Source organism: Echiichthys vipera (genome assembly GCF_963691815.1).
Source record: "Echiichthys vipera genome assembly, chromosome: 6".
NCBI lineage: Eukaryota > Metazoa > Chordata > Actinopteri > Perciformes > Trachinidae > Echiichthys > Echiichthys vipera.
The window spans coordinates 32,154,671-32,168,217 of record NC_139831.1 but is presented as its reverse complement, the minus strand read 5'-3'; the positions used below and the strand labels follow the sequence as shown (position 1 = coordinate 32,168,217).

Here is a 13,547-nt window from a genome sequence, read left to right as displayed (position 1 = left end):
TTTAGCACATGTTTTTGCTCTCGGGGGGGGGGGGGGGGGGGGGGCACTTTAGCATATCTTTTGGCTCCTAGAGATTACTTTAGCACACGTTTTGGCTCCTAGGGGGCACTTTAGCACACATTTTAGCTTCAAGAGTGCACTTTAGCACATGTTTTGGCTTTGAGAGGGCACTTTAGCACATGTTTTGGCTCTCGGGGGGGGGGGGGGGGGCACTTTAGCACACGTTTTGGCTCCTAGAGATTACTTTAGCAAACATTTTGGCTTCAAGAGGGAACTTTAGCACATTTTTGCTCCTAGGGGATACTTTAGCACATTTTTGGCTCCATGAGGGAACTTTAGCACGCGTTTTGGCTCCAAGACAGCACTTTAGGCTCGGTGCTCTTTGGAGGACAGGAATCAAAGGCCTGTTAGAGACGCCCCTGGTGGCTGCAGACCGGACTTTCTCATCACTGCAACAACTACTGTTTGGATAAAGGGGCCATTCCATCCATGGATATGCCTTTAAAGTATTAATGTACCTTCACCATGAAGTATGATTGTAATAAATCAGAAACCTGTCATATTAACAATCATATTAGCGAAGTTATTTGTTAATAAATCACATGTAGCGCTAAATGTCCTAGTATCAGCATTACTGCCATGTCCTGTTACTGAGTGTTCATTAAGGAACCAAAATTTAAAAGCCTCAATTTGATTTTAAAAACGTTTTTCTTCCGTTAAATATATGTGATACAAGTGTCATGCAGGTATCCTTCTGTACATTTGCCCCAAAGTGTCAAATGAATGCTTACTGACTGTAAAAACCAGCAGCTCCGTCTCATCCTGGGCCTATAGTCTACAAACAGCTTCAGGCTATGGTTTGTCAGTCCTAATGGTAGAACACTTATATTTTGGGTGATAGACCATTTCAGAGTTTAGTGCTAAAAGCTCTAGAAGACTGATTGGCTGTGACATTGATAGAAACAGTGTAGGAGCAGGTTTCAATATGTGAATAAAGGGTTTCCAATGAAATCCGGTCTGCTGACTAGTCTGTGTGTAGCCAACAGTCAGCCTCGTACAGGTCTGACAGCTCTGTAACTGTTGGCACAGGCCTCATAATGATCCCTCTACAAGAAACATATAGTGACAGGTGCTAGCAATTATTGAAGGAAGGACAGACTAACAGAAAAGTCAGTGCAAAAAATAAAGCTCAGTGTCAAAGGTTTCTAAATGGTTGCAGGGGATTTCAATCAGCAGTCAGGAATTATTGTAATTTGTTTTTAGAGACAGGACTCTTAACTTATTCCAATTTTACTGGTTTAGGAGGTGATCTTACTGTAAAATAATGTTTATATAGCACCGTTTACATACGAAGCACTGCATATGATAAAGTTGTAAAAATCAACCCAAACAGTTCGATTTATTTCTACTTTCTCATTTAACTAAGTATTGTTTGGACAGCTCCCATACTGCTGTCACATTAACACTTAGGGGTCAGAAGGAGACCAACACTTGTCTTTAGTCTTTTCAGGGCATTTGTTGACATTATTGCTACACTGGACTCATTCTTTAATCCTTGGTTCAACGAAGACTAGAGAAATCAGACAGGACACTTGTGAGGAAAGAGCAAATGTTATTAAACATTGTACAGGATTTAAAAAGACAGATTAACCAGTAGATCGAGAGCTTTGCCTTCAGGCTCAGCTCTCCTTTTCGTCACAACGGTGCAGTAAATCACAGAGTGTACTGATGACCCTCAGCACATCCCACAGGTGGACCTCCACTCCAGAGCCGCCTGGCAGGATTACACTGCACACAAACAAAGTACACAATTACCAGACAGCCCATACCAAGCTTAGTGGAAGACACTATTAGTTACAAGTGTTTCAGGTCTTCAGTCAGGTTCTAAGAAACGGGTTTTCCTTAGACCTGTGCCAAAGTCCTGAGGTTTCTCTCCCAATCCAATATTCCACAGCAGAGAGGAGTGCTCTACCACGGCAGTACATGATTGGTTTACACACACTAGTGATGTCCAAATGAAGCTTCATGAAGCATTAGTTGTATTTGTTGATTCCACTAGATGGAGCTCTTGGTTTAAAGAAAAGGGCTCAATGAACGTGATTCAGTGAGTTTCCAACCCTTTGTTGAACAGAGAGCTCCATCTAGTGGAAAATAATGAAACCGGTTCATGAAGCTTCATTTGGACATCACTACACACACGGCTGTGCATCCCTTTTGGATCCAGAGTGACAGATCATACGTACTGTGGGCAGCTCCGTCTGTTGGCCTCTGCAGACCAGCTGCTCTAATGGTCCTGCAGAGAAATTAAGAGCAGTCAGTAAGACACCCCACACACTGACCACTGCTGACAGCCCTCTGCTCTGCTCAGGGTTTGTGGTTCACCATGGTGTTTGTCAGCATGATGTGTTACATGTTGAGTCATCACTGCATGTACAAATGGTTTAATATAAGACTGGTTGTGCCTCACTCACCCTCAGTCATCCTGCAGAATGACAGTCCACACTGAGCTGCTTAAAGAGGCTCTGCCTGCAACACAAGGAGAAAATAGATACATTTACTGTGTCTGATCTTTGAAGCAACCTGAGCTCACATGACAGGTGTGAGTGAGACGCTCACACCTGTCTCACTCACCAAACAGGCAGAACTGAATCAGTTGCAGTAGGAACTCAAAGTCATGCTAACATATGTTATGCCTTACTTTTGTTAAAACAAGGATTTTAAAGAACAGATTAAAAAAATTGCCACGCGTTGATTCTAATGTAACACAGGTGCCTGAAGCTGTAGTCAGTGACAGCAGGGTGGAGCGATATGGAAAAATATGTCTTGAAATAGGTAATTTAATGTCTCCATATAATAGCATGTTTTCTGATGAGTCAATAAATATTCAACAGTGTAAGCTTGGTGACAGGCGTGCAAGGAGAGACGTTATGTATAAAATATTCAAAAGGGGGAATAGCTTTGGACTCTTACAACTTAAGTCCCATTTGTTATCTCAGAGAGACTAAAGTACTGGGGGGAATAAAGGGTACAAATGTGAACAGTACCCAACCATACTAACGTGGATAATACTTTTGCTTGGCCTGGATGGGAATGTGTGGCCCTATACTAGGCCTGCCCTGCTGTTGGATCAGGACAGGCCACTCTCATTGGGCCTCGCCCTGAACTTGCTCAGTAGCAGCAGACTCTAAAACAGAACCTGCACAGCTGAGAGCAGAACAGAGACTCTCTCTACCAGCACTGTAACACTGAGTCCAGACACGGCAGCTGGTCAGCTGACTGAGTGCTGGGGTGGAAGAAACCCAAGCAGGGGGCCCTGGACACTGAACCCTCACCACTACATCCATGCTCACATTGTGTGTCTTCATTAACTGAAGAGTAGAGTTACCTTTAGTCCCAAAGACAAGGCAGGCCTGGTGGTAGATCTATCCCATAGCTGCTGCTCTTGCAGAGCATGTGTTCAACAGGAGACCCAGCATCTGTCAAAGGGACACAATGGCCGTGTCTGAAAGGGACAACACAATCACATTAGTCTTTTCAGCCCCCAACTGTGGTTTATACAGAACACTCCGTACACTTAGTCACATTAAATGAGACGTTGTCATAAATAACCAATATACTGCTTTGAGACTGCTTTCTACCGAAGACTCAAATGAAAGGAAAACTTCCACAGAAACGGCTTCATTCTTTGTTAGTTTTTCATGCAAAACTGTTCAGTCTCAAGTATGCAGATTCTCTTATTATATCCCGTTTGCCATCATCATATAACAGAACATTTCAGATAGTTAAAGCACTTGATTCAAAAACCCAAGCACTTTTCAAACCTTGAACACGCCACACTAAAATCAGGGTTTTCCAGGATTCCCAGCAACTGCACAACCTCTGAATACCCGGTGTTTAAGGCCACACATTACTGTGCAGGCAGTCTACAGTGAGACAGCGGCTTACTACAGGCATCGGCCCACGTGTCTGTCCTGGGACCAGTTCATTCTAGCTCCAATGTTGATCTCGTCGGAGTGTATGCACCGTGAAGGTGAGTTTTAGAGCCTAAAACTTAAGATTACAACGTCAGTAAGAGCCAACCAGCCGAAAATACTAAACTAAATGTAGGTTCATTTGACGCGTCTCGACATATCGGGTTTATTTAGCAGGGTTGAATAGAGCTCTGTGGCGTACCAATGCTTTTCAGTCGCCGGTATTTTAACCATTTGCTGGTTGACTTGTTAGCAATAGCATTTCCCGGCCCGACAGGCAGACCACGCGCACCTCACTTATTCTTTCAGCACGCGGAGGTGCAAAGCTGGTTCGGGACTTGCCCCTCGTGTCTCCCCCTCTACCCCCGTAAACACTCCGCAGGACGGTCAATAGTGCCAATGTTCAGTTAAAAAAAAATAAAAAAATAAAATGTATATATATATATGCCGATTGCACTGGGTCTGAGAGGACTGTAATTTCATTTTTTGCACTTTGTATGTCATGCATATTGCAATTTTTGACAATAAAACTGACTTGACTTACTGACGTCAGAGAATAGTGCGTCCACGTGCTTGAGGCTGCGCTCGTGCTGCTCCTTGCTCAGTAACGTTAACTGAGTGCATTAGACAGCTGCCTGTTCAGCATCTCGCGAGGATGTTAACGGTATTTCAACCAATAGAGTAAGTTACATTGACTTTTTACATTAATACTTGTTACTGCTGAACGTCTTACCTCAGCTGCCCGCAGGCGCAGCACTCCTATGTGGTCCATGACTCCGGCAGATTGAGAGACTGGACGGAAGTCGCGCATGGATTTATGGAGTGCAGTATGCCGCAGTGCATTGTGGGAAGGGAAGCTCTCCCAAAGATCGTCAGACGAGAAGATATTCCACTAGCCTATTTCCCCCTGGACATCAAAACAGCCTACAGAGCTCCACTACAGCTCTGCACAGTTCCCCAAGATTCATTTATTCTACGTTTGTCAAAACATTCAATACATTCAAAACATTCAATATATATATATATATATATATATATATATATATATATATATATATATATATATATATATATATATATGATATCACTTGAACAACTCATCAACTACAACTTGTGATCAATTCTAAAACGGATGCTCAGCTGCTGAAGGATATGTCAACTGAATATTTTTGAGGGAGGTTAAAGGCTAAATCAGCAATATCATAGGATATGAAACATCCCCACGAGGGAGACATTTTTGGACATATGTAACACTGCCACCGGTTTATACTGCCTAAGCTATAGCTTATGAATTTCATTAAAACTTTTGCTTTCTTTGATTTATTTACTTTTGGGTCTGAATCTCCTGCCTGTGTGTGTGTGTGTGTGTGTGTGTGTGTGTGTGTGTGTGTGTTTTGGGGTTGCTGTGTGTGTGAGCCATAACCCAGTTCTTTTCAGACCACGGTATGTAACGTGTACAGACGTATTCTTCCTTCTCATAAAGTCTCATAATAAAAGCATCTAGCCACAGAATGGAATTCAAAGGTAACTCTTCTCAGCTTTATTTGAGCTTGTTTGTTGCTGTATGACATCCAGAACAACAACCATACACTATGAAGACAAAAGGAAATAAAGAAGCAAAAGTTCACAGCCACTGCACATAGCTAAAGCTGTACCATCTTTTTTGGGATAAAAAGCTTTTTAAAGCTTTATATCTGTAGGAATCTTACTTCCCTTATCTTATTGGTGAAGTCAGCTCGAGTAGGTGCAGTATGGGTAATGTAATCAGAAAGTCATCACAGCTGGAATGGCTGAGGTGTAGTTTGCAGAGTGTACACTCCTGAAAAAGAAAAGGAAAAAAAGTTTGAAACCTTTGGCTCTACATGTGGTGTTCTTGTGAAAATGGTAGTTTTACAGGGGTTTGCAGACTTTTGAGTGAAATTACAGCGCTCAAAAACAAAAACATTAAAGTCGGGATATCTTGAGCCACATCTGGGAAAATGTTGCGGACAACAAGTCCTCTAAATCAAGGGTTCCACCACATCCTGAGTCAGTATTATAGTTGGAGGCATTTTCTGTCATAACCTCACTTGAGAGGTGCCTCAGCTCTCGCTGTCTTAGTAGGGCTAAAATTATTCTAAGGGATTCGTCCCACCCAGGCCACCAACACTTTGAGTTATTGCCCAGACGTTTCAGGGCTCTGAATGCTCTGACTAACAGACTTAAGAACAGTTTCTATCCAAAAGCTAAAACAGTGCTGAACACCGCAAACACCTTTACCTATGATGGTACATGATGCTCAGGGTCTCTCCAATCTACTGTTTTTTGTTTTTGTCTCCTTAAGCTGCTACGGTGTCCGTGTGTGTGTGTGTGTGTGTGTGTGTGCGTGCGTGTGTGTGTGTGTGTGTGTGTGTGTGTGTGTGTGTGTGTGTGTGTGTGTGTGTGTGTGTGTGTGCGTGCGTGCGTGTGCGTGTTGGTGTGTATGTTTGTCGATTTAAATGTGGTCTAGCCTTTTCTTTTTGATACTTTTATTGTTAAATTATTTCTGCACTTTAAGGGATTGTACTGTAAATTTCGTTGTCAAAATCTGGGACCTTTCCTACAAACGAGCAGAAGTCATCATGATCTTCAGAGGGTGATCTGTGTCACCTGAGCCCTCCATGTGAGAACAGAGAATAGAGACAGCACTCAAACCTGTTAACATTGACAGTGATGATACTCTTGACTGGTGTGCTCTTAGGACCAGCAGCAGGGCGGAAGATTGGCTCTTGATTGGTTGGTTTGGAACGGCGAACGACGTACGGATCAGCAGAATGTAAGGGATATGTGTCAAACGTCCCCGCTTTCATCCCTCCAATCTAACACAAGATACAGTCACATACAGAGTCGAATATAAAACAGACACAACACACGTCACTGTCACTGAATGGATGGCAATTGATTTTTTACACAGATGTTTCCCTCTAACCCTGACATGGAGGAGCAGGTAACCTTTTTGCTGGGGGACGGGGGCTTGAAGGGGACTGCAGAGGCCTTGGGAACAGCTGGGAGGGACTTGTTTGCTGGTGGGACTGGCTTGTCACTGCGGTATGGGTTGCCTTGGAAATAATCCCTGGGGTGAAGGTTGAGTTTGAACGGGCCATCTCTTAACTTGGAGCGATGGATTGCTGCTTCCCTCTGTATCATACACACATACACGCTTTTGAAATGACACAGCGGGATTTAAAAAGACACAACTTTCACATTCACATCAATTCATTCCAATGGGATCGCTGCAATCAGAGGATCAGCTTGAGGAGGTGATATTACAGTTTTTTTTATTACTTTGACCTGGTTGAAGAAACTGGTAACCTCTCAGTCTTCATCATCACTCTCTCAGCAGAGCAAAAGACACCTCTTGCAAATGTGTTAACCCATTGTCATTGTTTTGACACACTTCCCGCACCCTTTTGCAAATCAGTTTACGCAGATGTCATTCAAGCAGTCCAAACTCCACTGCTTTAGCTGTGGTAACCAAACAGAAACTATATGTTCCCATCTCTTAGAAACTTCTTGACCAGTATGAAATCACTGAAGCACCTGTTTGACACTGCTTCACACAACTTTTCAATTTGCAATCAGTCTGCATGCAAGAAGATTTTTCCCTCGGTGCATCGCAAGAGAAAATATTGAGTGCAATGTAGATGAGGCCATGTGGCCTATTTGTCAAGAGAGAATTGACTGGAAGAGATTTTTTTCTTTATTGTACAGAATTTTAATTTTTATTTTCCTTATGTCTTACATAGTGATGGATTTTACTGTATTTTTTCTTTCATACTATATATGTGGTTTCTGTTGGAATATTTCATTTCTTAGCCAAAAAATTGAATACTGCATTCAATAAAATTTGAAAAATCATTGTATATGATTCTGGATCTATTTTTTGCAAGAAAGCAAATTGGCACTGATATGTAAGCTGCTGACCCGTAATGAAGCACTGATTCACATTGAGAGCTGAATTTTGTATTTTGATGCCCCTTGTCTAATGACTGATTGGAAGCGCTTATGCACTGGATTTTGAGTCGACTACTGCGTCAAAGCAATCAAAAAAAAATGTAATCTGTTAACAGTTCGACTTAGTTCACACTGCAGGTCTTCATGCACAATTTTGATTTATTGCTCAAATCTGATTTATTGTTTGTCTGTTTACATTAGTCTTTAAATGTGGCCTGTCTGTGTGAACAGCTCACGCTCCTGAAGTGACCTGCATGCACAGTTGATCATGATGACATCACACCACGACTGTGTTTATTGAAGAGAACATGGAAACAGTAACCGGGATGGTAGGACTTTATGGCTTAATGCTAAAAACAGTGTGTGGAGGCAGCCAGCAGATTTGTGAGCGGGTGAAATCAGGAAGGATGAAGAGGAGAAAGAAAATTCATATTTTAATGATGGCTCTAAGCAGAGCAATAGCGGAGCAGAGCAAAAACAGAGCAGCGTGGGTCAGAATGACATCAAAGTCCCATTAAATGGGACCTGGATGTTCAGATTGTGTTCACATAAGTATTATTATGTTTGTGATTCAGAAGAACATTTAAAAGAGGTCTGATTCTGATTGGAAAATGTCAGATTCAATGGGACTTGTGCTGTTCACACTGTCCAAAGTAAATCAGATATGGGTCACATATGAGTGCAGTGTGAATGTAGCCGTTTACATCTGAATTTGTGCAGCTGACCAACTGTCTTGGAAGTGCTGACCCTAGAAGGGATGGAGAGCCGCAGTGTCCAAAATGGAGGAAGTTACTGTAGTTTCTAAGCTGTGTGTCATAATCCAGTTTTATCTAACCACTCTGTCTGTAAACCTCATTCATTCATTCATCTTCAACCGCTTGTCCCTATCGGGGTCTCGGGGGGCTGGAGCCAATCCCAGCTGACATCAAGCGTGAGGCGGGTCGACCCTGGACAGGACGCCAGTCTATCACAGGACAAACAGAGACAGACAACCATTCATTCACATTCACACCTACGGGCAATTTAGAGTTATCAATGAACCCAACACCTGCATGTCTTTGGACTGTGGGAGGAAGAACCCGGAGAACCCGGAGAAAACCCACGCAGACACGGGGAGAACACTCAGGTTTTAACCATAAACCTGTCACATTATATTCACCTCTGTGTATCTAGCTAACCTGTCTTGAGATCAGATCAGGTCTGACTGCTCATCTTTGTTGCCCCGTCTGACTTCTTTTTAGGAATGTCACTGTGTCCACAGCTCAACAGTTTCAAGAATCATATGAATCAAAGGCCAAGAGGTGCTTTGTTACCTTCAATACTTCTTTGCCTCTGCTGTAGGGGTCTGAGGCATACAGCTCAATTTTGGACAGTGTCACATTGGGAAAGCTGCCGGAGATAACACAAAATATTGAGTTATTATCATGACTAATCTGTGGCATCTTCGTTACAGAGTGTCTTTTAAAGATTAAAAACATGAATGAAATTCATACATCAACTTTAAAGTACAAGTCAAGTCCGTCTACAGCGGCCTCAGTGTAATGGAAGTCTTTCCTCTGTTGCACAACAGTCCTCGTTGTCACTGGGACTGGCACACATTAGATTTCCAAAGAGATTTATCTTCCCAGAAAAGCTTTGAGGTTTGATTTATTTCATGTCATAAAACAGGGGTCAGATAATTTATCACATGCAAAATCTTCAAAACCACCCTCTGGTATTGTAGTAGTTGCAAAGTATAGAGACAAAAAGAGGTTACATGATGCTGTGTGTGAGCTACTTTAGAAAAAGTTCTTGCCATAAACCTGTAACCACTGCCTTTCTTTGGAGGTGAAGTGACAATGTTGCGTCCAGGAGCGCGGTGGGCTTTCCGTGGGACTGACAGTGGACTCATGGCTTCAACTGGTCCTGACAGAGTCCCATAGTAACTACCTGAGCCACAGCTGGAGGCACAGAGCAACGAGAGAGCAGTGAGGAGGAGTGGAAAGACAGAAAACAGGCACTCAGGGTTATAGAACTGCACAGGAAAGGACACATTTTACATTTGTGTGTATGTGTGTGTGCGTGTGCGCGTGTGTGTGTGTGTGAGAGTGTGCGTGTGTGTGCGTGTGCGTATGAGTGTGTGTGTGTGAGTGTGTGCGTGCGTGCGTGCGTGCGTGCGTGCGTGTGTGTGTGTGTGAGAGTGTGCGTGTGTGTGCGTGTGCGTGTGAGTGTGTGTGTGTGAGTGTGTGCGTGCGTGCGTGCGTGTGTGTGTGTGTGTGCGTGAGTGTGTGCGTGTGTTTTCTCACGTCTTTTTGACCCCATTACAGGGCAGGAAGGCCTTGCCCAGGTTCTTGTTGGCTTGCTGGATGCGGTTCTGCCGGGCCAGTCTCAGCGGGTCACTCAGTGCTTCACGTTCAAATATCCGTTTGAAGGACTGGTCAAAAAAGCCATTCTGCAGAGCACAGCGTTGTTTAGCCATACCTGCCTGCATCTGACAGCTACGGTAGGCCGACTCGTTGAACGGACCTGGATTTAGAAGGAAGACGTCACATAATGTACCCTGCAGTCTTTTTGATAGTGATAGACCTGTGTCACCAAACATACAGCAGGAAGGTAACTTTGCTAGAATGGAGGTAATACTTAGTCTATTTACTGTTTGTGTCATCAGAAAAAAACGTCTACTTGAATCGATGTTTGAACAATTTATTACATTGTCTAGTGCTGTACAAATGTATGATAATTTTGTTTTCATCTTCTTTGCGTGAGAAATCCAAGCACTTACAGAAGCATATCATTTTATTTCTGTTTGTTTTACTTTAAAAAGTCTTAACTCGTCTTAAATTTGACGTAAAAAAGTGAGCAGCAACCCTGGCTCACTGTTTCTGGTGTACAGTACATGTCATTATATGCTGTTGAGAAATGTTAATGCTACTCATACTTGCCATCCTGGTTGTGATTCAGTTATCAGTTAAGATGTATATTCTAAGAACAAGGACTGGTTTTAAGGTTTTGCTTGTAGTTTAATATGGATTTAGGTTTATTTCAAGATGAACCAACTTGTATCAAGAAACAGCGTAATCATTTTTCACTAATACTGAGTCATTTTCTTACTGAGATTGGTGATTATCTTCTCATTCCGAAGGTTAACTTGCTCAAATTAAGTAAACGTTTTTTAACAATAATTATTTGCTTATATTCAGTATATTTCACTTATTATTGTGCTGAAGGACGTTTGATTTCAAGGTATTTGATCTAATAATAAGCAATTTATCCTTATGTTAACCCTTTAGAACCCTTATTTTTAGATTTAACTATCTTTTTTCAAGATGTCCTGTTCACTAAATTGATCTTGCAGCATGGACAGATGATTTCCATTGTTTTAAGAATTTTCTCCTCAAATTTAGTGTTTTTTTTAACTTATATTTTAGCTACACTTATTTGCAGTGCATTAGTGGTACATAGCCATGCCGACAGTTATGTAATTCACAGTTTGATCAGAGTTCCGAGCAGTTATTGGCTGTGTCAGAGACTCCTCTGCTCTTATTTGTTGTTTTTCTTCGGGCGTGGTGGAATCTAGCAGATGAAATTAGCATCAGACAGAGAGGACTCTGGGAGCAGACAGAAACAGAAGGTGAAGGTAAAGATACATGACTGTTTCAAAGATTGTCTGTGAAAAAAACATTTTTTTCTTCAGCTTTAATAATTAAATATATATATATTATAATTATATTTCAACTAAGCAGCAGCATTCTACCAAAATGTAACCAAACGGTCTGATAAAACTGGTTGATGACTGTCATATATTCACATATGGGAGAGCCATTTTTGTATTGTTATGAAGACATTTGAGAGACTTGTCCTCTTCTACATCAGGACTAGTGTGTCAACGCAAATGGATCCTTTACTGTTTGCATATCAGCCAAACATCAGTGTTGATGATTGCCTAATTTACATGCTGCAGAGGGTGTACACACATCTGGACACCCCTGATGCATCTGTAAGGATTACATTCTTTGACTTCTCAAGCACCTTTAACACAATTCAGCCCTGCCTGCTAGGGGAGAAGATGAGGGTGCATCCAGTACTGGTACTGTGGTGTTTGGATTACCTTTTACTCAGACCAAATATATCTCCACACTGGCCTGGGAACACCTCAGGATCCCCCTGTTAGAGCTGGTTAATGTGGCCCGGGAAAGAGAAGTTTGGGGTCCCGACCCCGGATAAACAGTTGAAGATGAGATGAGATGAGATGTTGTCGCCCGCACAGCGGACAGAAACAGACTGGACAAGCTGATCATGAAGGCCGGCTCAGTGGTCCGGCTGAACAACTCACGGTCCAGCAGGTGGCGGAGACCAGAACTCTAAGTAAACTGGGTTCAATAATGACCAACCCCACTCACCCAATCCATGCATGGACATAGAAGAAAGAACGGGCAGTGGACCAAAAATGGCACCCCATTCATTCCTATGGAAAGCTGCTCAGTGGCGCAGGCTCCCCTAAGGGCGGCGCCGGAGGACTTATCGTGTGCAGAAATCTTTGCGTTGTCCACGACCATGCCCGAGCGCCAAGCACGAGTGAGTCTCCAAACAAAAGAAGCAGTATCATGAGCAGTATGCCCGAAAGTTAGTAAATTGAGTAAATGTTGTCCACATACGTAGTTGGCATTTGTTTTATATTTATTTAAATTAGCTGGAATAACCACGGTTTGAATCAAGCAAAGTAATGTTTGTATTCTTTAGTGAGCTTTTTAAAATTTCAATCCCCTGACTAAAATGTGCCAAAATACCATCTAAAGTATACCATCTAAGAACTATTTTGAATATAACTGGAACTATCATATTCAGATATTTTTATTCATGTATTTATTAGCCTATATTGAGTTTTTGTATAGGCCTACTACAAGTTATAATTGTAAAAACTCAGTGAACTGTTTTAAAACACAGCATAAGGTCAAAGTTGATTTATATAGCATATGTAAAACAACGCCAATTTTTGCCCAGTACAGTTCTTACAAGTTTTATTTTAAAATAAAGTGAAAGAACACATTTGTATTTTGAAGTAATGCTTACGGTTGGTTTGTGGGATGAACTTGTCTCCTACAGAGATGTAGCTCATCTCTTTAAATATACCCAGACGATCCATGTCACTCTTCACATCACCTGGTGGCATCTTTATGTACTGGAAACACACACACACGTGCGCACACGCACACACACACACAAACACACACACAGACGCACACACACACATACACACACAGAAACACACGCACACACGCACACACACACACACACACACACACGCTCGTAATGTAACACGAGGCATTTCTTTAAAAAAAGCAGTGTCTACCTTTTACATGGTCAAACATGATTCATTTTTTTTTTATCTTGAAGGTGTTTCTTAGGACTATAGGATATATATAGATTGGCTGGGGTGCATTAAGAAAGGGAGGGGGGGGGGGGGGTGAAGCCTATTTCTAATGTAGTCCATGAATGGTTTCCAAATTTTCTCCAAGTTATCTGAGGAGCCACATACTGTGGATCTCAACTTTTCAAGTTTAATTAGCTGTAGGGTATCCCTCAGCCGAGTCCAGCTCGGTGTCTGAGGATTCTTCCAATTCAGAG

The 13,547-nt window shown here is 42.2% G+C and overlaps 1 protein-coding gene and 1 long non-coding RNA gene across 3 annotated transcripts; both read right to left on the bottom strand.

The window, feature by feature from the left end:
• Positions 1–1,620: 1,620 nt before the first annotated feature.
• LOC310948728 lies at positions 1,621–4,769 on the bottom strand. 2 transcript variants are annotated; one of them, XR_014593256.1, is made up of 5 exons: positions 4,705–4,769; positions 3,386–3,502; positions 2,472–2,526; positions 2,244–2,293; positions 1,621–1,788 (listed from the first exon to the last, which is right to left on the bottom strand). It is a non-coding gene; the product is annotated as an uncharacterized lncRNA (long non-coding RNA). The 2 variants fall into 2 exon arrangements; XR_014593257.1 differs by lacking the exon at positions 4,705–4,769 and adding an exon at positions 4,516–4,691.
• Positions 4,770–5,695: 926 nt separating this feature from the next.
• Positions 5,696–13,092, bottom strand: cfap96 (cilia and flagella associated protein 96; the record flags this gene model as incomplete). The annotated part of the gene is made up of 7 exons (XM_083915464.1): positions 5,696–5,790; positions 6,645–6,808; positions 6,942–7,127; positions 9,257–9,332; positions 9,746–9,883; positions 10,229–10,448; positions 12,993–13,092. The coding sequence occupies 7 exons, from the start codon at positions 13,090–13,092 to the stop codon at positions 5,736–5,738; spliced, it is 939 nt and encodes a 312-aa protein (XP_083771590.1). The 3' UTR covers positions 5,696–5,735.
• Between the last annotated feature and the right edge of the window lie 455 nt (positions 13,093–13,547).